The sequence below is a fragment of the Enoplosus armatus genome, chromosome 17 (genome assembly GCF_043641665.1).
Source record: "Enoplosus armatus isolate fEnoArm2 chromosome 17, fEnoArm2.hap1, whole genome shotgun sequence".
Taxonomy (NCBI): Eukaryota; Metazoa; Chordata; class Actinopteri; order Centrarchiformes; family Enoplosidae; genus Enoplosus; species Enoplosus armatus.
In genome coordinates this window covers 14792426-14820297 of record NC_092196.1, presented here as the reverse complement: position 1 = coordinate 14820297, position 27872 = coordinate 14792426, and the positions used below count along the sequence as shown (strand labels likewise).

The 27872-nt window shown below is 41.6% G+C and overlaps 2 protein-coding genes across 2 annotated transcripts; one reads left to right on the top strand and one right to left on the bottom strand.

Moving 5' to 3' along the window:
- Window positions 1-1983: 1983 nt before the first annotated feature.
- Window positions 1984-27096, bottom strand: dock6 (dedicator of cytokinesis 6). Its single transcript, XM_070923129.1, has 50 exons — window positions 27047-27096; window positions 24775-24862; window positions 23952-24130; window positions 23668-23736; window positions 23396-23522; window positions 22732-22944; window positions 21564-21649; window positions 21390-21456; window positions 20990-21139; window positions 20724-20804; window positions 20352-20508; window positions 20117-20247; window positions 19646-19739; window positions 19360-19522; window positions 16453-16570; window positions 15516-15586; window positions 15264-15402; window positions 15040-15141; window positions 14856-14942; window positions 14168-14399; window positions 13600-13764; window positions 13299-13474; window positions 12545-12646; window positions 12083-12169; window positions 11533-11628; window positions 11223-11363; window positions 10901-11014; window positions 10619-10789; window positions 10369-10508; window positions 10114-10283; window positions 9829-9980; window positions 9343-9525; window positions 8740-8866; window positions 8537-8621; window positions 8240-8336; window positions 7973-8107; window positions 7554-7706; window positions 7229-7387; window positions 7036-7136; window positions 6753-6945; window positions 6437-6580; window positions 6164-6295; window positions 6025-6039; window positions 5329-5454; window positions 5151-5240; window positions 4823-5059; window positions 4597-4740; window positions 4325-4431; window positions 4056-4229; window positions 1984-3272 (listed from the first exon to the last, which is right to left on the bottom strand). The coding sequence occupies exons 1-50, from the start codon at window positions 27094-27096 to the stop codon at window positions 3230-3232; spliced, it is 6363 nt and encodes a 2120-aa protein (XP_070779230.1). The 3' UTR covers window positions 1984-3229.
- Window positions 17580-18827, top strand: angptl8 (angiopoietin like 8). Its single transcript, XM_070922783.1, has 4 exons — window positions 17580-17804; window positions 18311-18460; window positions 18601-18711; window positions 18801-18827. The coding sequence occupies exons 1-4, from the start codon at window positions 17580-17582 to the stop codon at window positions 18825-18827; spliced, it is 513 nt and encodes a 170-aa protein (XP_070778884.1).
- Window positions 27097-27872: the final 776 nt, after the last annotated feature.

The following is a 27872-nucleotide window of genomic DNA, read 5'->3' as shown; positions in this document are numbered from 1 at the left end:
TGCAGCATTTCACGTTGTAGCTGGTTGAAGAAAAGCTAATATACTGTTGGGTAGTTTATTCTATAACAGTGCATCATATTTTATAAACTCATCATATAGTTTGCATATAAAATGTATATAGTATCTGCCTCTGAAATGTAGTGGAGTAGAAATATAAAGTAGCATAAAATAGAAATTCTCAAGTAAGTAACAAGTAAACTGACCTCAAAATTGTACTTAAATACAGTACTTGAGTAAATGTACGTAGTTAACTTCCATCACTGCATGACCCTCTAAGGCTTAGAGGTCCTTGATAAGGTCCTTGATACCCTAAGAGCTTAGAGTCTAAGCTCTTAGGGTATCAAGGACCTTCACGGCCTAACAAGGAAGTCTAAGGGCCTCCAAGGTTCTCCATGGCCATGAACCTCAGTGGAAGGAGCTGCCAGAACTTTCAAGGTCCTCCAAGGACCTGCAAAGACTACCAGAGAAGTATCTTGAAGTACAATAAACCTCCCAGGAATTAAAATAATATTCAAGATTCCTTGAGTACCAGTAAGGAACTCCAAGAACCTCCAAGGACATTTGAGGACCTGTACAAACCTCCAAGCTCCCTCAAGGAAAACAAGAGAGGGGAAATACAAACAGACACATAGAATAAAACATAAAATGAAATCCAAAATGTGAATATTTGACAAAAACCTACAAATGATTTCATTAAGATCCATTCTGAAAAGACTTGTCTACAACTTAGAAACAAACGAAACTTAATATTTACAGTAAGTTTTTAAAAAATATATATCACAACAGCTGATCTAATAATGTAATCCTCTACTTCCTTGTCATCTTAGTCGCCAGTACATCTGGAAAAATTGGTTTGAATGATCTTGTTAACTAGAAAACTTCTGGCCCTTAGCTCTGATTGACAGAGCCACTGCAAGTACCTGATTATAAACACGGGGCCTCGTTCTGGTAAATTAGACAAACATTGCAGGCTATAAAGTGGATCGTTCTACTGCCACAGGAAATTAGAGTAATGGTATGGAAAAGGAAGGCCAGGAAGACATCTGGATCAAATACATCTTTGCCTTGCCTTAATGACAATGTAACACAAACTTCAGTGATTAGTGCAGACCTGTGTGAACGTAGAAAGCTGTGTGATTTAGCTCAGGGCCCCGAGTGCTGAGGTTTTCAGGTTGCATGTTTTAATGTTTTAACTTCCACCTGTTCTGTCAGATAATTAACTGAAGGGAATTCTGTTCACCACAGAGGGATACCAGGTGCTCCCGGTTAGTTCTGAATTACAAAGAAAGCCAGGATAAAAAAAAACACAGGGGAGTTTATCGGACCATAATTGACAAACAGGCTGATATATCATAGGTTTTTGCCTCAGACATTAACTCTTTAATCTAAGAATAAGACTTTAGGCAAGTAGCAAGAAATAGCTTTAACTAACTTCACTAAAAGAGTTAAGTGAAGATAGATGAGTTGGTGAATGAGTATGAGATAGGGTCAGATGGGGGACAGTGTTTCATTTACCAGTGTTTTTTAGTTTTTTTCTTTTGTTCTTTTTTGGTAATGTCTGAATCTGTCTTTTTTTCTTCTGCTATGTTGTTTGTTTAAATATACAATACAGAATCAATTTAAAAACTAATTCACAATAATAAAACTTTTAAGTCTGCTAAAAAAAAAACCAGCATAATAGTACAACAATAATTAGACTGATAATACAGAGACATCTCAACCAAAAGTCCCTTATGTAATATTACTGTGGTCTAGAAGCATTAGAAATACTAAACAGGCCTACTATATTACAATGTGATACCAATATTATAGAGTCACTATTGAGGAGCACACACTGAACTACACACACATAAATATATTACGGTGAGTGACATTAGCAAGTAGACTACTCCACCACAGTTTCTATTCCTCAGCTCTGTAGCCCCACAAATAAAAGCTGACCAGAGTCGTAGGAAGAGAAATTTAATAGAAGGCAGTAAAAAAAGACTGTAAATAAATAAAAAAATGTTGATTTAATTGATAAAAAACAGTTTCCAGCCTCATAAAATAACAAAAGCTCAGACATTTTAGTAGTTACAGTGTTAATGTGCTGCAGTTTGTTTACAATAGTGCAATATAATAGATACAGTAGATGGAAATCGCTACAATGAATATATATAACCAGGGTGTCGGACACATACAAGACATCTGGAGTGCTTTTTGACAGTAGTTCAAGTACAGTCAAAAGAGGACAGTTTGGACATATTTGTGTGGGTGAGGGAGACGGCCTGGCCGAGGGCAGTGCTTCTGTGATAAACATCTGATGTGACTGCAGTGCTTTACAAGAGGATTTCACAGTTAAAAAAAACACATTTAAACATCCCATCCTGCCTTTTCCCCCGCTACAATAATCCATTTCCTTCTTAAACTGCTACTACAGTTAATTCCTGCTGGACTAGGACTAGGACTGAGGCCTGAGCTTGGACAGAACAACCCCACCTTCACTCTATAATGAATTCTTATAATGAGAGATAGGCAGATAAATGTGACGACTTGAGGAAGAAGGAATGTCAGTTATTTGGTCTGTTGATAACAAAAGAAAACTCCCTGGGACTATTTAATAACTAAGTCTGGCAGTGACTACTCCCAGGCATAGTTTAGAAAATATCTCTTACAAATTAATTAAGGCCACGACACAAAACAGACAAACTACAGCCTCTTCAAAAGCAATCGCTCCAAGCTAAAGGAAAAACAGAAACACTCAAGAACAAACCCCCCCAAAAAACCATTTGGATGCAGAATGTGTTTGGCAGCTCTAGTCCTGTAAAAACTTAAAACCAGATCAAGCTCAGAGATTACTGCGAGGAGACTACTTTTTAAAGCTTGGTTTAAAACGCTGACATGTCAGAGCCTTGCTCCAAACGTTTACAGTGCAGATAACCTTCCAGTATAAACAGCCGAGGTTTTCTCCTACAGAGGTATGAGTGGCGGTGATGGGAAAGAGGTGACAAGTGTGTGTGTGTGTGTGGTTGTGTGCGTGTGTGTGGTGGTGGTGGTGGGGGATTATGGCATGACTGGGTGGCCAGGGGGGTTGGTGGGTACAATAACGAGCTAGACGAGGAAGAGGACGGTGCGTGTGTGCTTGTGACAGTTGGTGTGCAATACAGTGGGGGGAGGGGGAACAGACGGCATGAGATGTGGCTAATTTCTAAAGCTTGTTTTTCTGTGCTGTTATCCAGTTTTCTGTGGCTCAACAGTCGACTCTGCGGAGACTGGACCTACTGTAGGAGTTCCTGCGAGAGAAAAGCAAGACGATAAAGAATGTTTTACTTCAAGTGTTTTGGTTTATTTTGCTGAAAAGTGTGTCCGCAAAATCTGCTCAATTGAGGTGTAATGAGTGTATTTCTGTGACACTATTTGAAACATTTGTGTCATTTCTTTTAGACAATAAATCTGACTAAGCGAGTGAAAGAGTTACAGTGAAGCTGTGAATAATGACTTTTTGTGGCCTCCCACTATAATCCTGCATGACTTTGAATGAGTATTTGCTTTCAAAGAGTAATACAGAAGTAAAACCACCTCATTATGTTATTCAGTGTTTTCTGTTTCCAGTTTCCAGAGCAATATAACTATAAAACTATATAATCATATCATATATAATATACAAAAACAACTACTTCTAAAATATACGTGTCCTCAGTATTGATGCATCGCTCTGGCAGGTGTCGCTGACTGTAGCTCTGGTTTTAATTATGAACCAGCAGTCCTCAGACCCTCACGTGCAAACATAGAGCCAATGCCAAAAGCAGACGAAAACAAGAAAACATATGGTGATGGTTTCCATAGTCAAACAGTCTGCAATACTTTAAGAAATGCACCAACTTCCTTTTTACTGAATATTGTGTACACTCGTGTTCACTGGTGACAAACACAGAATGTATGAGTCTATGACCTGGGCTGAGATAAAGGTTTTATGTTGCTCTTGTGTTGGTTTGATGGAGTTGGAGAAGCAGCATGAGCTCATTTTGTGTGTTTCTGTGTGTAGGCGTGTGTGTGTGTTTAATGTCTCAAGTTACCGTTGTGTTTGCGTAGTCTGAGCTGGCAGGGTTCTGTATAGCTGGGGGATCTTGCGGTTGATGAGAGGACCCAGAGCTTCTTTCAGTTTATTGTAGTTCCTCTCCAGTTCTCTGTGGTACTCCTTCTGATCTGGTCCAATCAGAGCTTTATTCTTCCTCAGGGCGTCCTCACACCTGCATGAAAAAGCCCAGAAAAGACATAGAGAGTTGGGACTTGTTTTTATTAGTTACATAGCAGTCTGCGTCTGGGTCGTGGAGTGTGTCATCACCTCTTTGTGAAGTCTTTAAAGCAGAGACGCAGTTTGTTGTGATGGCGAAACAGCTTTGGGTCATCAGGAATGTCGGAGAGAAAGACCTGCGCCACCTCCAGGGGGCCCTGTGAGGGGGAGAAACTGTTACATATCTGCTCAGGAATGTCTGTCACTACTTAAAACACTGACCCAGACTTTTGACCCCATTTGGATGGGATTAATATTCCAGGGGAAAGTGTAAATGCATTATGGTTATACATCATCAATTCTAGCAGTATCTAAACAGGCACCTGGTTGACAGTGGTGCCCACACTGCCCTGCAGCACCATCTGCAGCATCTTGGAGTCTGCAGGGTCTTGGTTTGTGGCAAAGGCGAGCTCCTGAGTCTTCTTCTGCATATCCTCAATGGCCACCTCCATGGGGACGAGAATGATCTGGAGAAAAACAACAGAAATAGTTGACTTTTGCACTACATTCATATAACTGACCAAAAATCCCTACAGAACAGACACCCACCTCCTCCTTGTGGATAACATTGATGCGTGTCTTGATGTAAGGGAAGGCATGAGATGTTGTTAGGATGGTTTTGCGTTTGTACTGCTCGTTTAGGTCACCGTGGGCTCGGCCATCCAGAGTGAAGGGAGTACAGTACATGAAGGTCCGCAGGTTGTAGTTCTTGTCAAAGTAGGTGATTCTTTCCTTTAGCTCGTATGTGTCAAAGAATGGTTCAACATAGGTGATCTGGAGGTAGGCCTGAATCAAGCACAAACAGTACAATTAAACCTTTTGCAAAATATGTACTAATATACTATTAGTCAAATACTGTATATACATATCCTGTTACCTTGTTGGGATCCAGTTTGTTTTTGTCCACTGGGTTGGAGTCCTTGATAATTTCAACCACATAATCCCCAAATCTCTCTGAGTAGAACTCCTGTGCACCAAAGAGATTCATCTTTAGAATTGCGTTTCTCATAAATCACAAGTGGCAGCTTCATTACCATCGTGACGAGTTAACATGCCTCAAGTCTGTGGGAGATCTCTGCTAATTTGGTGATTGATGGCTCCTTGTAGACGAATTCTTGTTCATCCAGGTCTCCAAACCGGCAGCCGTAGAAACCCACCCGGAAGTAGGTTCCAAACATTCTCTAAACACTAAAGACGGGATGAAAAGATGAGATGAATTAAAATCAGCTGACTTAGAGGTTTGGAGGTTCTAGCAGCCTAGGATAGTTTAAATAGGTAACAGAGCACAAATTGATATAGTGAAGCTGCAAGTCTATCAGTTTCCTCTATTAAAAATGAGATTTGTGTAGTTTGTGACTTTCTTTGAGATTTTACAGCTTGTCGCTTGTTTTGTATTTTGTATTTGTGAGGTACACATTAACGCTAAACAGATGAAAAGGCTAAAGTAACTGGTCTCTTGTTGCTGTATAAAGACGACAGATTCTTAGTAATAGAAGAGCAACTGTTGTAGGACAAAGGTAAACTATATATTTAGGCTGGAATGGAAACTGTTTTGTAACAGTGGTTGGACTTAACTATGTCAAAGTGTGACAGAAAGTTTTGTATCACTCACCAATAACATGTCAATCACAGAGGAGAGGAGAAGAGAACAAGCAATGGGGAAGGAAGAAAACAGCGTCAATACAAAATAAAAGGAATTGCTGATTTAGTTTTACCTTAAATGTACTGAATATGACAAGTGAAGTTGTTACCTCCCATCCTGAACTCTGGAAAAGTTGAAAAAACAGAAAAGATACATATAAGGAGGAATCCAGGATAAAGCGAATTTTCTCATCAACACTAACAGCCCAGTTTACTCCTGGTGATTTCAGGTTCAAACTGTCAACTCACTTGGTTGTAGACTTTGTTGAAGGCATCCTGCAGCTTCCCGTGGACAGTAGCTAGCTTTTTGAAGTCTCTGTTGGCTTCATGGATTGGCAGCAGAATCTTATACACTTCATTTATGGCTTCGTACATGGCAGCCTGGAGTTACAGCACAATGGAAGGCAGGATTTACACATACCACCCGATCACATAGCACTCCTTCAGCCATGTTAATGCTGTAGCCTTGTGCTGTGTTAACATGCAGTCTGTCACCATGTGGTTGGGGAATGTGAGTCGTACCATGTTAAAAGAGGCAGCTGCTTGCTCCAGGAGGCCCACCAGGCCAGACTCGCTGAAATACTTCCCAGCACAAATCCCCTCCTCCTCTGGAGACAGGACGTCATCGGATACGGCTGACTCCTCCAATACATTGGATGAAATATTCTGAGGGAAAAAAACAGAGAAGTCAGAATAAACATAAAACCTTTATATTTGTGGGATTGAGTTTTGGTGCTCCAGTCTTGGGACAACATCCTATCTCATTCTGCCATACTGCAGCCAACATGTCTTGTTTGTAAGTAGAATGAGTCAACAAATTAAAACAGCATGCACTGACCTGAAACGTGACACAACCAATTGGCAGGTAGCGGCAATCCTCCAGCATGTTGAGGTATTCTGCCACCAGAGCTGCGCTGTGGACCAGACAGTGGGCAGCTTCAGCATGGTTCCCTCTCTCACAATGTTTTCCTGCCATATTCTGAAGCCACGTCAGACGCAGGTCAGGGGAGTTCTGGTAGCCCTTTGCAATCCTGAAAAGGAAAAAAAAGAGAGAATATCAGAGATTTTAGTTGTGACACTTAATTGTTGTATGCAGGCCTTATTAATGTGCATCACAGTACCTGTACATTAGGTCAATGAGCATCTCTGGATCCTGCTGATGCTCTTTCATCTTAACAGTGTCAGTGAGAATCATGTGCAGGTTGAACACCAGATCCTGGACCTGCAGTTTCAAAAGTGCAACACAGCACATTAGAGAAGTCGTATCCACTCTAGCAGCTCCAGATGGGACTCTGCACAGAGGCTGTTACATACCTGCTCTGGGAAGGGCGTCTCACGCAGCTCCACGTCCTCTTCAGCATACGTCAGGATCGTCTTGAGTGAGCGACGAAGATGCTCTTCGTTGAAGTTTTGTGAAGTTCCCACCAGTGATGACAGGGACATGGTGACCTGCATCTTTACTCGAGCAAAGTTCTGGTCCAGGAACAAAATTAGAACAGATAGTGACTCAAAACATTAAGATAGCGTTTATTCCTCAAACATCCCGTATGTGTCCTGTATATCCATTTTGTTTTATTGGCATGTCCCTGGTTGTAACAAGAAAGTCAAATTAAAATGCAAAGACAGTGTTTAGACTTACATTTCCAATCTCAAAGTTCTGCCTCATGAGCAGGTAAAGAGAGGCGGAGGCGTGACTTCTGACAGAGCCAACACTACTGCTGCAGTGACGCAGGAGACGCAGGCACAGGTCTGCACAAAGCTCTGTGTCCTCTTCAAACAGCATCTCTGGGAACTACACACACAAACACGCCCTCTCACTTTGTATACTCCTTACACTAACCTCAAGTATGATTTAATAACAAATAAAGCTCTTTGTACAATCATAAAACACAGAAGTTAATATACACATTAATATTTGTTTGTTTCCCTGAAAAGTGTTAAAATAATTCAGTAGGTCAATGTGTGAGACTGTAGGGAGATCAATTACATGTGTTGCGTTACTGTGACAATAATTCAAGCTGCATTAATGTTAGATTGTTAAAAATGTAACTTCTGTACCTTGAAGACCAGAGCTCTTTGTGTAGTGAAGCAGTGCTGCAGGAAGAGGGCGCTTTGGTTGCCTGCCATGCTGTGGAGGAGGACTCTCAGAACTCCACCCAAAACACTTTCCTTTAGCTCTGATGCCACCACAGTCTGACAGAGGACAGATGGAGAACCACAACAAATTACAGCGAGGTAATTCTACATAAAATGGACAGTACTGTGCGTGAACAGCAGACAAAAGTCATGACTTCTACTATGGTAAATTTTCCCCCATTGCTTCACCTTGACTATAATCTCCAGTGTGTCCAGGACTATCAAAGAGGCTTCAGTAGCTAAGTTTCCATCCACCACAGACTCCTGCTCCACCTCAGCTTTAGTCCTGTAAGAGGTGTTATTTCACAATCATCAGTATCACACTATTTAGATGAAGTGACAGCATATTATATCATGTTCATGATTTAAATTAGAGTCCACAAATCTATCATTCTATCATATCTATCATTTTTCCATACAATGTGCACACATCAGGTAAGACTGCTTTTATCTGGCATTGATGTAAAGTTAATGTAAAGAACATACTTGTCGACTCTGTCTGTATTTTGTCTCCAGTGAGTGACATTCTTCCTCCACCTAACATTCTCCTGGCTGCCATACGGACTCCTTTCTGGAAGAGTAAACAAATTACAATTTCCATGAACACGAACTTATAAACACCTCAAACAGAAACAGCTACTGACACACACACACACACACACACACACTCACGCTCTCATACTACTTACCTCTGCAGCGGCGGACCATCTCCTGACGAGCCCCGATGGTTCCCAGTATGGCCTCCTCCAGTCTGGCCTTCATGTCCTGAGACTTTTTAAATGTCAGGCTGTTGATCCTCTCCAGAGCCTTCTTCCCCTACAACAGCCATCAACAATTACAGGACAAATAGCAAGAAAGAGATCAGAGAAAATCAAGATTTAAAACAACTTTTAAAAACTCTATTTGGTCAAACAAATGTCAATTCATCTAAAACCTCCAGTTAAAGTGAGAGGGAGCTACCTGTGTATTTACTTAAATTAGACTAAATACATGAATGCCTAGGAACAGTTAAAAACTCCCAAAAATTATGATTACTTTTTAAATAACAGCACGATAAGTAATAAAAAAAAGGTAACTGGTCAATAAAACAAACATTTTAGAAAAACAAAACTACAGCATGCCACACTACTGACAATCAAGACAGGTAATTTTCTTGAAACACTACATATCTGTAAGGATGTACTGTCGCTCTGGCATGTCCAAATTAAGCTTCAGTAAATTGGTTTTGACTCGTATCGGGTGTATGAGTGATGAAAGACTCTCATAGTAGTGACCGTGCCTGGTTATTGTACCTTGTATTCAAAGCAGGAGACACAGAGATGCAGCAGATCCAGCAGGCGGTTGATTTGCAGTACAGACAAATCAGACACCCAGTGCTCCAGGAGAGCTGCATCTGCATTCTTCAGCACCCACAGGAAACACACCAGCAGAGTCCTGCTGCACTCGGCAGACAGCGAGCTGGACTGGCGCCCAGTCTGGTGAAGACAAACACACAAACTCAGTGCCAGTCATCTGCTTCAGTACAAAATGGCACTTTACAGCGATCTATAAAGGAAAAGGACAGAGAGCCACCTACAGGCTAAGAGGAGCAGTTGTACTTCAGAAAAGAAGACTAACACGAGAAGAATGCAAATGCTTTTTGAATGTGTTTGTGTGGAGTTACAGAAGGGGCAGAGTGATCGTCTGTCAAACAGCAGCCTCCCACACAGAGGCAGATCTGTGACCTGTCAGTCTGTAGGGCCCGGGGGAACAGCCTGAACCCTGCCGCTATCACTCACCACTGTGGGCAGTGCGAACGGGTTTGCTTTGACATGCGGCAAAGGGGAGCCGGCAATCGCCATGGCAACAGACTGACTGATAGTGTTGCCGCTGTCTGGGTCAGTATCGTCGGCGTGGGCTGAGGCATGGCGGACCCGAGCAGGCGAGGCGTCTACAAAGAAATAAGAAAAGCACTGTCAGGTGCAATAATACTGGAAATGAAACCATTTTGCAAATGAAATAAATGTGCGGAGGAGGTGGATAGCTATAACAATATTAGTGGATTGCAAATATGTTATGCTGACCAGAGAAGTCGTGGAGCTGATGCAAAGACTCCATGACAATGGGGAGGAGGGGCAGATAGAGCTGAGCGACATGGGCTCTGACCTGTGGGTCAGTGTAGCGAGGGTCTGCATCGTGGCTGCACAGCAGGGAGTGAACAGCACTAATGGCCTTTTTATGAAGGAAGAAAACCCTGTGGGTAAAAAGTAGGAAGTAAAATGTAATTATTATTATTTTAAAGTTCAAACCCTGACAATCCCCATAGGAATAATCCCTACCCTTCTCCATCAGGATCAAGGATGAGAGAGAGCTCAGTAAGCAGCAGGCCAGACAGGAAGTGCTGCTGGCGAAAAGGGACGGAGAGCTCAAACATGGTGGCCACACCGTGGTCTTGGACCATACTGGAAAACGCTGAACTCTGTGGATACAATGATAGATGGGAGAGTGAAGATCAGATAGAAGGATAGAAGAAAATGAAAATAATACACGAGCAATTTAAATGAGTTACTTTCCAGCCTGCTTCAGTACCTGAGAGGTTGTGGAGGAGGTGGAAGGGGAGGGGGAGGCTGGAGGGCTGAGTGTGGAGCACGGCAGATTGAGGATGACGTAGTGCTCGTGGCTGCAGACAATACGAGTGAAGTCCATCCTCAGGGCATTCAGAGAGCTGGGGTTCTGTGCTGTGTGAAGCTTGTTGGCAATCTGTTTAACACACGTTTGTTTGAGACAGTAAAAGCCGTTTTAAAATATGCATGGAAACATTGGGATGTGTGTTTGATATTAAAGGCAAACGGGGAGGGGAGCAACAGGCACCTGTTTGTAGTAGGAGCGGATGAGGTTGAACACAAAGCCCCGGTCCATGAGAGACAGCAGGTCATTCAGGAAGAAGGCCAGACTACTATTTAACCTCTCCACAAGCTCCACATCCTGAGAGAGATATTCACAAGGAGAGAGAGGAAAGGAATGAGCAAGAAAGGGAGTATATGTGATTAGACAAATGGGAAGATATGATATCAAACAGAAAACATACATGATGACTGGTTTCTGTACATTAGGTTATTTAAACTACTGTCACATCTGACTTATTAGTCAATACTTTGCTCATTGAAAACAAGCAGCTTTGTGGGCTGTGTACCTTGTGGTATCGACTGGCAATGTCTGCACTGATGGCACACACAAGGGCAGCAATGTCGTCCACATAACGGTCTGGGAACCGCTGACGCCTGGGAATGTCCAATTTCGATGTCAGGAATAAGTGATGGGTCATGCTCTTTGTCTGGAGGAGAGTGCAAATCAGAAAAAATCATCACAAAATGTTGCCTTTCCTGCTGTAATAATGGTTCCTACACTATGTGTATTTGAGGCTTGTGTTTGTGGTATTCTCTTTAGACTCTTAAGTTTTAGACTCTTTGATAATTTATATAAATGTACAAAGGAATACTCACCATAAGCTGGAAGAAAAACCAGGCCTGCTGCAGCGCTGCTTCCCTCACGGTACTGGTGCTGACCACCCACTGCAATGCCAGCTCCTCATGGAGCAGCTACATATGAACCAACACAAACAAATTATAGCTGACATGAGGAAACCATTTTAGAAACTAGATGAGCTATTAAGATTAAAACAGTGTGTGTGTGTTTGTTTTCACAAGACGCAAGATGTAATCTCTAACTGTGGTTTGTTAAGATAACAGTGCAATTGTTTGATGGTTATTCAGTCCTTAATTCAGGTAAAACAATCCGAAATAAAATTATCTTTATTAAAATAATTTATAAAGTTATAATAAATTTAACACATTAATCAGACAAACCCAGACAGTAGACTATTAAATGTCAACAAACACAGTTTGACACCAACTAACACAACTGTTAAAATGTCATGAATGGTGATGAAAGTTAATGATACTGAAAGCTGATGAATGTTAGGACATCAAAATGTGTTAGTTTGTTATGAAGAATGTCACTTTTACAGTTTGTTACAGTAGGTGTCAGTTTTACCTTCTTGGTAATCTGCCTTGTGGGAACTGAAAACAAGGCCACGCTGTCCAGGAAGGCAGACATGCGATTGGCACTGCGGTCATTTGCCTGACATGGAGTGACGGTGAGGTGAACACACAGAGATGAAGACAAAGTGATGTGAAAACGGATGAATGGAAATGGACGGGTGGCCTGAGAACTCTGTGATGAGTGCAAGGCTGGTAAGAAATCTGACGAGCCCCAGGCAGAGATTAAAGAAAACAGATACGGTCTGTTATGCGGCGGTGAGAGGAGGAATTGCGAAAGACGGACAAGGTGAAGTCATGGATAAAAAGGTGTGACAGGTAGGACATTGCTAGCAGACAGAAGCAGATACAACCCCCGAGAATTGAGGTAAGGAAACGACACAAGAGAGTTGATCAGAGATGGTTGAGGATGGAGGTGGTGAGGAGGTGAAGGTGAGGAGGAGGAGGGATTTGGCACCTGCTTGAGCTCACAGCTGGAGTTGGGGTTCCGGCGTAGCACAGATCTGGAGCCCCCAGGGGCATAAGCAGAGTTTACCCAGGAGTGGGAGCGGTCAATGCCCTTCCGTAAGCCACCAGACACACACACAAAACATAAACACAAACACACATAGTGTGGCAAGAGGCAAGGGCACAGTGAGTAAAGGGACGGTAATCACCATACAAGAGATTATTTGAAGGATAAAACTGGGAAGCAATAAAAGTAAGGGACGTGGAGAAAAGTGAAGCTTCAATCAACAAAGAAAGCAGGAGAGGGGAGAACAAAGGAGGGGCTGGAGGTACCGTATGAAACACAAGGGACAGAGGCACAAAGTATAATTGCATCGTTGAGATAAGCAGCATCATTAACTGCTGGCACAGAGTTCTCAGTCGACCTGAGCTTCAATCAATCTGCTGTGAAGAGTCGAGACACTATCATTACAACAAAATAACTGACTGAGAGTGGATCAACAGAAAGTGGGACTACGGCACAATGGGGTACCACAAAAACAAAAAAACAAAGACTTGATCATTTTGTGCTGCCGTTTCTTTTTCTCAACTGGAGAAAGAAATGGGGTAACAGGATGGGAATTCATTCAACACGACCTTTAATGCTTGACAGAATAAAGATGAGTCAATCTGCAAATTAAAATTAAATAAATGAGCAAATTAAACAGCAATACATGTAATGCTCTAATAAAAACACCACATTTTGAAAGACAGGCGCAACTCACCTTGCTCCCTATGATCCTCTGCACCTCTTCGTCAGGAGAAACTGGTGTGCTGGCCAGGTCCGGGTTGGAGTTGCTGATACTCTTAGAGCGGGACAGGTGCAGGCTGCTTGGGCGGGCTGTTGCTCTTGATAAGGTGGCGTACTGCAGAGGCATCTCGTAGGACTGCGTGCCAGCTCCTCATGGAGATAAACGAATAGAGACATGATTGGTATTAGCAAGTCAGCAGCCATGTGCCCCAATCAAATGATGCTGTCTGTCTGCCTCTCAGATACAGACTGCACAGTTCAGACTGGTGACTCACCTGTAGGGGGCACTGTAGGTTCGGCAGTTGGCAGGCGGAAGCAGTAGTGGATGTAGGACGCCAGCAGGTTGTTGCGGCCATGCTGGTCCTGGTTCCCCTCCAGGTTCTTGTGGATCTGGTTGACTAATAAAGCCATAGCTTCAAAGGCAGCCCGGCCCAGGTTCACTGTAAATAAATCAAGAGTGAGAGCGGCAAGAGGCAGAGCTTAAAACTATGGCTGAGGAAAAAAAATGACATGATTGTAGACTGAAATTTTAAATTGCCATTGGCTTCACAGATTAAAAACATTGACGCAAATTGAAGCATTTATAAATAGGCATTATATTGGCACATAGCATATCTGAGGTCCTGAAGTTGGAAATAATAAAGATTTGAATGTACAGTAAGATGCATAAAGTAGATGAAACAGTTTTACAGCCCAAATCATCAAGAACAGTAATTATTAATCATTATCACATTATCTACTCAAATGATCAGAATTAGCATTTTAGCTGTGTTCCCAGAAGTGCACTTCAAATCTCCAGAAGTAGTATTGATGTAAAACAGCTGTCCTTCAGAACTCACTTACCAATTTGGCCCGCAATGACCGGCGGGTAGATGATGAGCTGAATGAGCTTGTTGAGCAGCTGGTGCAGGAACCTGACACAGGTATCCAGCAGAGCCCCTCTCAGTGCAGCCATACTGGCCTTCAGCTCCCCCTCCATGTTTGCCTCAGTAATGATGACGTCCTTCAGGCGGAAGGGGAAGAAGTACTCCTCCAGAACATACACTAGAGTGAAGAACTTATCCAAGTGGGGGTCCTAGAGTCACCAACAGATTGAATATTAAGTGTCACTTGAACTGGATGAGTTTTAATTTAGCAGCGATTTTGCGGTTGAAAAGCCAATTGACTTTTAAGACAAGATTGGGGGTCTCTCTGACTTTCTGAATGTAAAGTGTTCAGGCATTACATGCATACACTGCTGATAGTATTATAATCCTACAGACCTGTAAAACACAGTAAAGATGTAGTTTAAAAAACCCAAACATCCGGGTTATCTGTATCTCGACTGTTTGTTTTATTTTCTTTCCAGAGAGAAACTATGGCTATTAACATTAACAATACATGAAAACTATGGATGCTATTAGTAATAATTAATTACAATTTCAGAACCTCCCCCAGTAACACTAACCAAATTCCAACAGGGTTTTTAAATGTGGGAGGAAAAAGCACATGGAAAGGCAGAAACCAGAGTCTAAAAAGCATATTTGTGTACCTGAGTGTGAACCGAGGAGGCTGCTGTCACCTCAACATTGAACACTCCTTTGTGATTATCCACCCACTTCATGCCTGGGAGCTGAACCTGCCACAGAGTGACATCCAACTCATTTAACACTCAAGTCACGTCACAAAAAAAGAAAAGTAGGTAATGGCAGGCAGACTGATATTCACACACTCACATCAGGAGTGAGTACAGAGTAGCTCGGCGGAGGCTTTTCCACTGAGACAGGCAAACTGAAGGAGCCGGTGCGTAGTCGTCCATGCTGCATCAGAGGGATCCACTGCAGGCAGAAAGAGAGACACGCGATCTTTCACCGATGGCAAGACAACAGAAGGAGCTATCAAACAAGCACCTGAGTGGGTGGAAGTATTAAATGTGGGCCAGCTGAAGGAGTGTACTCACAGTGTAGCCCACGGGGGTCTCCAGAGGGGTGTTCTGTTTGGGCTGGCAGCTGATGTGGTGGAAGGTGAACAGCAGATGGTGGTTGTCTGTCAGATTGGCAGGAATCTTCATCTTTATCTCCTCATAGAACTCAGGAGACCTTTTGAGTAAGAGTTAAACACACTGTTTAAGGAAGACACTGTGAAAGAAGAAAAGTTGGGCAGACTCCAGTGGAAGGTCAACAGCGAGGGTCAACTGATGACTGAGCCTTACTTGTTATGGTAGATGATAGGAGTGTACGCCTCCTTCATGAACTCAGCACAACTCGACTTCCCAAAGATGACCTGGTCAAACGGCAAAGTATAAATATAGTTGTTCCATGACTGGTAGGAGGAACTCTTTTGATAAGAGTTGTCAATATATTGCCCATATACAACACTTTGCATTGTTTGTATCTGATTTGAGTTGTAAAAGCACTTTCTTAAAATTATATCTACTCCTTCTCCTTCATTGTATGAATCTATGAATGAGGAAATATTGTTCATTTCAAATGTTTAACTGTTGGACAGACAGCCTACTGGTGTTAAACTCTGCACAGTGAAGGTCACCCAAACACCCAAGAGAAGGAACAATAAGCAAAAAACATTTCTGAGTGGAAGGGACTTAAAAGTTAGTAAGCATTGCTATAATTCTTACCTAACCAATCTAAGAAACCTAATAGGCAATATTAATAGGCTTATTTTTAACTTCTTAAGAGACAGTTTACATGAGGCAACACTTTGAAAAAAAAACATTTTGAGTATTGTACACCTGTAAAAGGACATGTTCTGCCTTGACTTGCCACCACTGACTGACCACAGACATGTTATCCTTAAATCAGCAAACTACAAATTTTAGCCTTCCAAGTATACAGGGGGTAGGTGTCTGATACTAGCACAGATTATCACTTTAAATACATACTGCATAGTTTAATGTCCAATAAACAAAACTACGTCAGAGTTACAACATGAAAGATTTGCTGTAGCTCTCCAAATGTAACCAGACTTTTCTTCCCTCTGAGCAATAAAATATGCCCCTTTGAAGAAGTTCACTCTTACAAGAAGACAGCATATAGTATTTCACTGCCTCAAAGCTGTTCTTTGTGGATGGAATTTCATTTTCCTGAGAACATCGCAGTCAGGTCACTTGATTATCCTCGACTGTGACTCACCGGCAAAGCTTGACTGGGGTCCTCTGCTGCCATGAACTGAACCTTCACAGCAATGTTCCTCACTGAACCCTGACGACTGCTGAAGTTCAGACTTTGAGGATAAACATAGAGCAAGTTCCTGAAAGGCAAAATGATGCAAGACAGAGAATGGGAAAGACAGAAAAGAGGACAGAACACAAAAAAAAAGCTAAGTTAAAGGAACATTTTTTGTTGGTTAATTTTACTTAAATGACAATCACAATCATATCATAACATTAATCATATATTAAGCTTGTTATGTTGTCAACTTTTGTCAACTATATTACACATCACTCTGCATCAATCAGTCCTGAAACCCACAAAATTATATAATATTCTTCTTCTCAGCAAAGAAAGAGATAAAAAGTTTCACGTGTGCACATGGAACGAGTGTGATCCAGTATTGGATTTGCATGGTGAAAGTCACCTTAACTCCTATCCAAGGCAAACATTAGAGGTAACTGTTGTTCATAATTTGAAACAGCTGATTTCATCCACTTGTCAAGAGGCAACGATGCACCACAAAAATCACATATCTTTAAAATTACATTAAATAACATTTACTGAGCCAACTGTGATACTGCTCATACATTTTCTGTGTCAAACAGAAGACTGCTACATACATTGTTATGTATGTTTGTGACCTAAATGACAAAATGAGTATCTCAGGGGTTAAACTTCAAGGCAAGGTCACTGAGACTAAGGCCATGGACAAGACCAGTGATCGAACCACAGCTGAGCTAATGTTTTACCATGGTATTGCATGTACACATCCAATATAAGGAGCTCTGACCAACCTCCAAATTCATCATCCACAGGGTTCATTCTGATGATGCTGAACTTCTGCACAGCCGTGACAGACAAATACGTATTTTATAGCCTTCCTTCCTCATTTGCAAGATTTTAAGTCAAAGAAACTTTCTCTTTAACTGGCTGAATTTCTGGAAAAGAAATCACAAACCTTTGAACAACTGAGTGAAACAGACAACTAAACAACAGCGAGTTTGTAAGCGACTGGTATCATGAAGATAATCTGGGGCCTCTGCCTGCTTTGTTTGGCTGGGGCTTTAAGAGCAGTCCATGCAGGTCCGGTCAGGAAGGCAGGCAAGATGGAAAACAAGGCTGCGCCACAGGAAGAAGTCAACGTGCTCATGTTTGGTGTCATACAGTTCAGTGAATCCCTCAACTATGTTTATGAAACCACTGAGGCAAAGATAGCTAAAATCAGCCAGGCTTTGAAGAGCCATGAGGGGACTCTCCAAAAGCTGGGAAGGCAGACTGAGCAGGCAGCACAGGTGGAGAAACAGATGAAAGAAGTGATGCACTTGCTACAGGTAAGAAAACACAGAAATATGTAAACAACGGATTTCCCATGTGCTGTTGAATGGCTGTGTTATAACTAGAGAGATAACCAATGAGAATTACAATCAAACTGCAGCATCTAAAAGGCACAACATGCAGAAGCAGAGGTAGATACAGGCAGTGTGTCAAGTATCTAAAATCCCCAACAGATTAAACTTCTCAGATCTCGAGAGAAAAAACAGCTGAAGAGACATAACAAAGCAGATGTGTAACAATGCCTATACTATGTCTACATTAACTCCTATGTAACTGCTCATGCTTGGGAATCTCACTCTTACTTTTATAAGACCCATAATCACCATATGATTCTTTCATTAATTTTCCTCATGTTTATGGATAAATCGAATTCTTTTATCTGAGATAAGAGAGTCAGTGTCACTAGAAAGCTGCATGTGACACTGTGGGGCAGGCAGCTGCCAGCTGCACTGGGATCATTGTTGGGGAAAGAGGATAATATGGGCAGATGCTCTTTTGACAGGACCAGCTGGTCAAGCAACAGACTCAGACCAAGATGACTAAAGACTGGCTGGCCAACATGGAGCAGGAAGAGGTGGAGCTGAAAACAAAAGTGAAGAGGTTGGAGATGTATCTCAACAACTCCGTACCCACCAGCATCAAAGAGCTGCAGGTAACTGAAAACTAAAAACACTTTCCCTCACTGTCACGCCAGCCTGCCAACAGTAACCAGTAGTTACTTTACATATTTGAATACCAGCCAGTGAATTATTGTCATACTGTCAGTTAGTTTAACTATATTCCTGTTTTTAGGAGAGAGCAGAGGAGCACTCCAACGTCTTGAAAGGTTTACAGCATTTGACCAGATTCCAAAAAGAGAATATTGAGACTCAGAATGAGCAGCTCTCCAAACTGCAGAAGATGGTAAGTTACTTGTTCAAAACATTTCATGAACATCTGAACTTTTGATGTTTTCATTTAATTAAATTTACCGTTTTATTTCCTTCTTCCAGAGTGAAACTATGACACAGTGGTTTTAAGATTCATCACTGAAGTCCTTCCAGATCTAAACTCTGTAACGTCACTGCACTCCCTTCCAACTCTGCTATGTATGCTATAGATCTACTGTATTGCCAGAAAATGTCCTTGTTGCGGCTCTCATCTATTTCTCATTTGACATTTTTTTGCCTTTAGTTTGTCTTGACTTTGATGTCCTTTGAAAACTTTGTTTTTAAAAAGAGCCATTCAAATCAAATTGTTAACTTATTAAAGATTTTGTTTCACCAAACAGAATCTTGTTATTTTTAGGCACATGTATAGAAAAATAATAGCTTGTTTGTGTATTTATATATTCTACAAAACAATATCAATAAAAATGTGTTTCAAATTCAGAACCGGCTGTCGTTTTTGCTTAAAACTACAGACTAAAAAGAGCAGAAAAACTCTGGCTCTGTCAAAAATCAATATCCAAAAAGGCACAGTAAACCATGAGTGCAGTGAAGGGGTGAATGTATATTTGTTCTATAGGTTAACTTGCACTGTGTGTGTATATGTGTCTTTGTGAACACTCACCTGTAGGTGGTGTGCGGCGTGTATACGTAGCGAGCAGGGAACTCCAGCACCTCTTTGGTTGGGCGAACACGCAGGTCCGGGTAAGGCTTCACATGAAGCAGCTCTGGTGACAGACAGTAATGAGGCGAGTCCGGAGCTGGAGAGATGTCAATCTTCAACTGGGCTGAGGGGCAAAATAAGTCAGGGGTACACAACAAGACGGTTAAGAAAACATCCATAAACCTTTATACATGAATTCAGGCAACTTTACATAAATATCTTGACTATGTGTGCATATCACGTTTACCTGTGACAGGCCTCAGACGCCGCAGAACAGAGGATGGTCTACGCATATCTGCCAGAAACTTGTAGAGGTCCTCATCACTCAGTCTGTCCCCCTCCTTCATGACCACAAACAGAAAAGCAGAGTTTGTATTAGGTTTAAAGTAAAATCTTATATTATAACATAGTTATAGATATCCTATCTTGATTGATACGTTGTTAAAAATATCCCAGGTTAATGAGTTAATAAAAGTTAGACATTTTAATGTTGTTTCCTCTGTCTCTTCAGTGACACGTGGTGTAAGTCAAGACTCAAATATGAACTCATTTCGTTATTAGCAGGTTCCTCACCATTTGCAGTTACAGTGACAATACTCGGCTTTATCAGTAAAATCATTAGTAATTTGGCCACATTACATTACACATCAGAGTCAGGATACCTGTAACAATTAACTACTAAATGAGTTATAAGCATTACCACTAGACAGAGTCTGACCTGTTTGAAGAAGTTGGTGACGGTCAATGTTGCTGGACGGAAAGTGGCAAAGTTACACATGTCATCCCCAACACTCATGCGCTCAAACCCCTTTTTCTTTCTCTCATTCCATGTTCCATGACCTTTTCGCTCTGGCAGGAAGAAAAATCATATAACTGTTAATAGCTGAATGCTCTGTGTACGTGCATGTGTGACACTGTATAAAATGGAGGATGTGTTTGAAGTCCAGCAGTACCAGAGTCAGAGTCAGGGTCCGACCGATCCAGACCTCCCACACTGCTGACGATGTTGAGAAGGTGAATGGCCGTCCAGGCAAAAGGCATGCGAAAACAGCCAAGACGATTACATGACTGCTCTGCCTGCAGACGCAGCTTCTCCAGCTTCTCCTTGTGCTGAAGCAAAAAAAAAAAATCAAAAGATAAAGAAAGGCTTAAAATATCGACAGTGGCCAACAGAGTTGACCTGCCAAAGAGGCTGGTAAATATTGCGGTTACCCAGACAGAATTGAGTAATGCTTGTGACTAGACAGTAAAAAGGGACCCACATGCATGCTGGCGACGGGCCCTGAGCATTGCAACAGTTTAAAACACATATTTGGCCCGATTACCTTGGAGGAATCTGATTCTTTCATGACCATGTAGGGTTCACAGCATTCTCCAATGTCTCCTTGTTGAAGCACTTTCTCAAGCTGAAATACATGTACACTACTGTTAACACATTAAAGCAATTTTTTTTAATCACGTACTTGAACATTTTGTATTCAAATTAAATTTAAGTTTAAGTACCACATACTAGGAAAAGGTAACTTCTGTATGAGCTAATAAGAAATAATCATTTTACATTCTTCTATGTAAGAGTGGGTTCTCGTAGTACCTTAATGACCAAGAAGATATCGGCAGAAGGGTATGTGATGGAGAAAATGGCAGAACGGGCCAGCGTGGAAATGGCTATGTGAGGTGTGTGGGGTTTAAGCAGCCCTTTCATCTGATCCGAGTTCAGGTCGAAGTAGAAATTCTCAGAGATCTGTTTGAGGGAAGATTGAGATAAGCGGGAAACAGCAGAGGGAGGGGAAGGAAAGATGATAATGGAAATGAAAGGATTTTAATTCAGTTTTGACTCAATGATCTAAACCGCAAGACCACTTAGACCTTTTTGAGACAAGGGAAATTCAATTAGTTGAGCATGAGCTCAGCATTACGTCAGTGGTTTTACAGAGTGAAAGTCATTGGAAGAATACTGATTGAAAAAAGATCTACTGGAACAAAAACAATACCTTTTTCTTTTCCTTAACGTCATACAGGGCAAGTGTTCCAAATATTGGCTCAATTTCTATTTCAAACCTGAAAAACATACAAAATATAGTAATGTGGAGAGCATCATGAGTATTTCGAAAAATGAATCAGAGGGTGAAGACATAAATGTCAGTTATATACCAAATGTTACCCACTTCAGAGACAGACACTTGACCATGATCCTCTGGCCACAGTGGTCCTTGGGCACTTCGATGACAGAGCATCTCTCGACTGCTTCATCCTGCCACACAGACAACAAAGCCATGTACAACACACACACCAGCATAACATTTACACAGATGTCATGGCAACGTAGCGGCAGAGAAAGTCACAGAGTGTACACAGATATAAAGAAAGAAGGACATAGAGGAAAGAAAAGCAAACAGTTCGCTAGAAGTGGCTGGGTTTGCAGACATTATTGAATGTTCCCATAAAGTGAATGTCCATAATGTTATTCTGAACAAATGGCAACTACATTTACCAACATTTCCAACTGAGTGTTTAAGTAGTGATTAAGTTGCAGTCCATCTGTGTGGCCGGTGCTGTAAACTCCATTTTATTAGATGACATTTGGCTTTCCATAGATTGTACCCTTTACTTTGCTCAGCTAAGAGGTGGAAATCACGGATCCCTTCTTTCAGTTCGGTTCTAAGATTCGTATTCACTGACTATGTAATTGGTTCACTTTTTTTCCTCAGCTAAGCAGTTGCATCACCGTTCACAAGCACTTAAGAATGTATGTCAGTAATTGGACGCATCACCATTCAAAGTGACTTCGGAAGGTAAGTCAGTAAGTGAACGCATCCCTGTTCCTATGGCGGCGATGTTCAGTGCTGTTGCTATCAAGTTGTCAAGCTATCAAGTTCACTTCAGTACAAAACTAGCCTAGCACTGTACATAAGAATAATAGCTCAGCAGCCTATTATCTATGACAGATTTATCACATTATGAGTTTCTGTGGCTCTCGTGGTCTTTACGTGTTTTTTGTTAAACATTTACAAAACAGTGTTTCTTCCAGGAAACTGGAGTGTTCATTATCAACATAGTTAGTTACCAGATGATGGTTTATACAGTAACCTTACTAAACAATATGTGGCCTTTGCTGTGTGATGAAGCACTACTATGGCTAATATTAATTATTACTTCATAAACATTTTTAAAAATTCTTCTGATTTTGGTCAAGGCCAAAAGGGTACAGGAAACCCTGCATTAAGTGGGTCAAGCTTAAGAAACTGTATTAATTAATATAAACCAGTGATTAAGAGTCATTAAGAATACTTGTTTATATGATAAAGTCACATTTTTTTATGGTTTAATATGAACCTCATCGGGGGGAGGGTACAGGCCCAGTAGGTCACTGTGGCGCCCCTGCAGGCGTGCCTCAGTATTGCGGTGATCCATGTCCTCAGCAGCTGTACGTTCTAGCACAGACGGCAGGAGAGCGTCTGGGGAGGAGTTCTTCAGGTCAAAGATACTGGAGGCCCAGCTGCCCCGAGGAGTCTCATCGATGCTGACTGACCGCCGCTTTGCGTCATCCTGAAGAGAACAAGAGTGAGACGGAGAGGTGAGATCATGAGTTTTTTTTTCTTCCAGGCAAAGATGTCACCCTTAAATGCTCACTGCAGATGTTTTAGAAAGATAAGGAGATCCCATTACCTTATTGCCGATACCTATTTCATATGATTCATATGGAGTTTAATGGATAATAGACATGGAATATCCATTACTCTCATCCATTACTCATTATTCTCCACATGATCAACTCGCTGAGCAGAGTACAACTCAAACTGCCTATCATAATGAGACACAAGCTTCAATGGCTGGCTATTCTCTCCATCTCTTTGTCCAGGTATTATGTGATTGGGGTTTCAGAAGTATTGGCAACACTGTATGTACAGTAGATCAATAAAATGTGTTTAATGAACCTAAAATGACTGAATGTTCAGTGTTTAAGATAACGAGTCCTTTGAACATCACCAGCGGCTACCTGGTCTTCCTGGCGCTCAGCAGCAGCAGCCTCATCCAGTTCAAAGGTCTGTTTGACCAGCCCTCGCTGCCTCTCCCTCTGTCGCTCAGAGTTGTGAGGGGTGTATGTGGTGCTGTAGCGCTGATATCTACAGGAAAAAAGAAAAACGTTGTCCCAGTAATAATGCAACTGTCAATTACGTGAACAGCAAACAGGGAAAAGTGGAGCACATTATTAAACAGTAGACGATACTGGAGGTTAATTCAACTGCTACTACAACTGACAGCACTTACTTTCTTTGAATGACGAGCCAGTCATCTGTGTAGACTGTCAAGGCATCTCTCACTCTGGGATCCAGTGAGCTACATAGAAAAACACATTAATAATTGAGCAAAGCATGCTTTTAATAGGTGTACTCATTCAGTGTCACAGAGACAAAGGCTTTGTTCATATCTGTAGTGTTGTTTGTTTTCCATTACAGTAATATAAATCCCTCTGTGTGTATGGTAATGTAAAGCCCATAGAGGGATATGTGTGTTACAGTATGAGGGTTGTGCCCATTAGCAGTTGGACTCACTCCTCCTCCTCAGGAAGTGGGGGCTCCAGTGTAATGCACTCTTTGTCCAGGTGGAGGAGCTCCAGGTCATCCTGGGGGAACTCCACTAGTTGTCTGAGGGGGCCGGGCTCCACCCCAGGAGCGTGACTGCTCACATACTCCTCATAGTCCACCGGCTCAACCACCTCTGTCAGGGGTAACTGTCAATCAAAATTACACTATTATGTACAAATAATTATACATGAACACAATGATCAGCAGGATCAGAAGGACTTGCGAGGCGCAGGGGATATTTGATTTATGTATGTACAAAACACAAGAAATGGACAAAAATGAAACAGAAAGTTCGAAAAGTAAATTCAGCAAACTTCCTATTTAGAGACCTTATATATGTACATGAATCACAAAAACTGTAATTAGCTGATAACAACTTCCTGCACATTGTACATGTACATGTTCACAAGATACTAAAGGATAAGATTAATGTTGTATTTGAATGGTGTGGTCAGTTGATAATAGTTCTCAATTTTTCAATGTCCTGACTTTCTTTTGTTTACAGCCAAACAACGATCTGCTACAGCCACTACTGCTGGCAGTCGCTTACTGGCTGTCCAACCACACAGGTGAGCGAGAGCAGGTATATCATGTTTCAAAAGCACCCCCCTTCACGTCTGCTGTCAATACTAATTAAAGCTACACTCATCTGTATACCTTGCATCTAAACTTAAATCACAAAGTTACACCCAACTGTCGGTTGATGTACACATCAACCGACCTTGTTAATTGGAGCTTTAAACCTGCTGGCCTGAAACATAAACAACAGGTTAAACACAGGGTGACTCACAGGTTGGTGTGCGCCTCCTCGTTTCTTGGTCAGCTGAGGAGAGCCATAGTCTCTGGACACTTGTTTTCTGACCTCTGCAGCTACCGTCCTGAGCAAGAGAAACATATGAACGATTTCAGTCAAACAGAGAACAAAAGCACAAATTAACACACATGACAACTAGCTGTAAAAATCCTGTTAATGGTCAAGATGTGGGGTGTTCAAGATAAATAAAATATAAAGTGATTGATTTTGGTGGATGCATAATTTTATCATGCCAATGATCGCATACTCCACTGAGGTAAGGATCCCAGAACTAAAACCACGGCCAAAGAAACTAGGCCTTATGAATGATCTTACAATACTAGAGAAATCTGCATTAACAAAACTTTTTTTAATTCTTCACTCACATTGAAGATTACAGATTCTGTGTTAAAACTCTGCTAGGGAAACAGAGTTAACTCTGTAACTCTAACTCTGTAACTCTGTTAGGGTTTTAACACAGAATCTGTAATCTTCGCTGTCCATCTGCACTTGCATGGCTCAACCTGTAAGTTTCAGAGACATGTCCTATGTGTCTGCAAAGCCCTCTTCCTATCACAAGTTTTTAGCTTCTGGTACTCATAGCGATGCTGAAGGCCAGCAGCTGTTCTGAATAGAGACTCAAGCGGATCTCACAGAGAGGTGGCGAGCTGGCTCCAGGGAGCAGGCACAGAGCCAGAGCTCTGTCCCTGGCCTTTATGGACTAACGGCAAATGAGAGGCTTAAAGAGAGAGACAAAGCAGGAAAAAAAAACAATCCTCTCAAGCAGCTGCTACTCAAGAACCACAAAATATCTGTTTCTCTCATATACACAGCTGCAAAGGCTTCAACATTTCCCAAACCATGGTCCTCATGATTACATAGCTATGGTTCATGCTCTCATTCCATCAATACATACGGACTGTAAGAAAGAGAAGACCTATGATCTCTACATCCCCAAGATGTAGCTAGACTTTTTAACTTCCTGCTGATGACATAGCCTTCTTGTTCTGTTTCATGTTTAAATTTTATGAGCACTATATCCTCCAAAGATGTGGAAACAGTTTCTGCAGCTCTGTACACCTCAATTTAAAACAGGAAAAAGGAAAGCTATCGACTGCAACGGCAATAGCCAGAACACCCCTTCCCACCCTTTCCTGCATCCGGCACTAAACAATGGTCTGGGTCCCACTAAGGAGGACATACAGGACTTGGGGAATGCAATGGTGCAATTGTTAAAGAAGCCAATATCTCTACAGTATACATATGATCAACTGTCATATAAATAAAGAGACAGGCTACCAATAGTGAGATACACTATTCAAAATAAAACCGCCTTGTGATGGAGCCTGGTCCAAAATTTATGGACAGACAGACTGTACAGGTGAGAAAATATTCACTTGCAAGATAACAATCTGTCATCCTGTTTGTTTTTTCACAGGCTTCTAGAGAAGCTATCTGGTGTTGCTAGGCTAAGGTGTTTCCTAACAAAGTAGACCCCAAAATCAACTGTGATGACAGACTGTAAAACATAGGCAGAGCACAAAAATCAAGGTTTGGAGGAGCCCCTTTTGTAAAAAGATCTATTGTGCAAACAGGCAGGCACACACACACCCGTGTTGTTAACTTAAAGCATGAGAGCCAGTTGACAGATACGACTTGCCTTTACGATTTCTCCTGAAATCTGATCAATATTTATTTAGCATAATAAGACTTGCTAGATTTCCAGTCCATGCAGTACTATAGCTTTTTCATGAAGAGGGAAAACCAGTTTACAACATGTGGAAACAGGTTGCTACAATAATGCTGCGAGGCGTTCACACGACACAAGAACAAAACATCTTAATGAATATCACTTGTTATAGCTTTTTTTGATATTTGTAAAGCATTTCCTTCGGTGTTACTACATTTTAATACTCCCATATGACATAACTCAGTCACAAGATTAGCCCTCAGCGTGACAATGTTATCCCTAAGTAGCTCAATCATTGTTGATGACAATGCTCTGACGATGCTAGGATAACGTACATAAAACAGGATTTTAAACTCAAAAAGTGCCAGAGGCCATTAATGAGAGCGCAAAGTGCTTCAATACACATTTGTTTCATTCCAGGAAGGCGCAGTTGTGTTAATACTGACCGCTTTATGGTCAGTGATACCTTACAAATCCTAGCATACTGGCTATATGTGCCGTCTGTCCAGCAGGTCACTCTCACGCACTGCGAGCGGCACAACTGTAGCTGCTAAACAATAACTTCTGTCACTGTCTCACCGGTTGATTTTGTGAGCAAACGCCCTCCTTTCGCTCGCTGTAGATGACATTTCTTGTCCCCATGTAAAGAAGCTCTTCGAAGTCAAACTGAAACTACTCTCCTCCTCCTGTGTGTTTGGCTATGTCCCGTCTTGTGCGGGGATGCGGACTCTCAGACCGCTTCCTTCTCCACGCTGGGACTGGGCATGGATCTCTCCTTGTTCCTCCTAGCGGCTGGGAGCTGAACCGTGGCCATTAATGTCAAGTCCGCCATGATACATGTACTACAACCGGTGAAACTTCAAAATAAAATAAAACTACCTTTTATTACACAAATTCCATTAAGTTATACATCACGAGATAACATTGTATATTTTTTGTAGCATATATTTCACAATCTTTTTTTATAGAGATTTAGAAATTTCAAATGAGCTGTAAAATGTTGATGTATTTCAATGTCACATCGCCGTGAAAGTCATTACTTTACTTCCGGTGTTACTATTCTCTCCCACTAACTCCCAGCTTGTACCAGGTGTCTATATCCACCATCTGTTCATGCAGAAATCTCACCTGACCGGTTTAGAGCGACCTGATAATGGCACATATCCACCTCAGTTTAAGGTTTCACTGGTTTCATTTCTGTATAAAATTAAGGAAGCAGGACAAAGAAGTTTTAATCCTGACGTTATTCTCACAATGTTTCTGCTTTAGAGATGACTTCTTTAGTACAACACGACTTTGACACCAAACGGCATGAAATGTTATATTTGAGAGGAGCAGAATTTGATATTTCACGTTTACTCTGTTACCTTCAGTTCACAAGGACGGTCCTATTGTTGATACCAAA

What these genes read in the sequence shown, in the direction of transcription:
- angptl8 (XM_070922783.1), top strand. Translation starts at nt 17,580, where the DNA reads ATGGAAAACAAGGCTGCGCCACAGGAAGAAGTCAACGTGCTCATGTTT. An exon ending in AAGTGATGCACTTGCTACAG is followed by an intron (nt 17,805 to 18,310) that starts GTAAGAAAACAC and finishes CTCTTTTGACAG; the next exon opens with GACCAGCTGGTCAAGCAACA. An exon ending in TCTCCAAACTGCAGAAGATG is followed by an intron (nt 18,712 to 18,800) that starts GTAAGTTACTTG and finishes TCCTTCTTCCAG; the next exon opens with AGTGAAACTATGACACAGTG.
- dock6 (XM_070923129.1), bottom strand. Translation starts at nt 27,096, where the DNA reads ATGTCATCTACAGCGAGCGAAAGGAGGGCGTTTGCTCACAAAATCAAC. An exon ending in CCTATCATCTACCATAACAA is followed by an intron (nt 15,403 to 15,515) that starts GTAAGGCTCAGT and finishes CTTACTCAAAAG; the next exon opens with GTCTCCTGAGTTCTATGAGG. An exon ending in AAAGAGCTCTGGTCTTCAAG is followed by an intron (nt 7,707 to 7,972) that starts GTACAGAAGTTA and finishes TTGTGTGTGTAG; the next exon opens with TTCCCAGAGATGCTGTTTGA.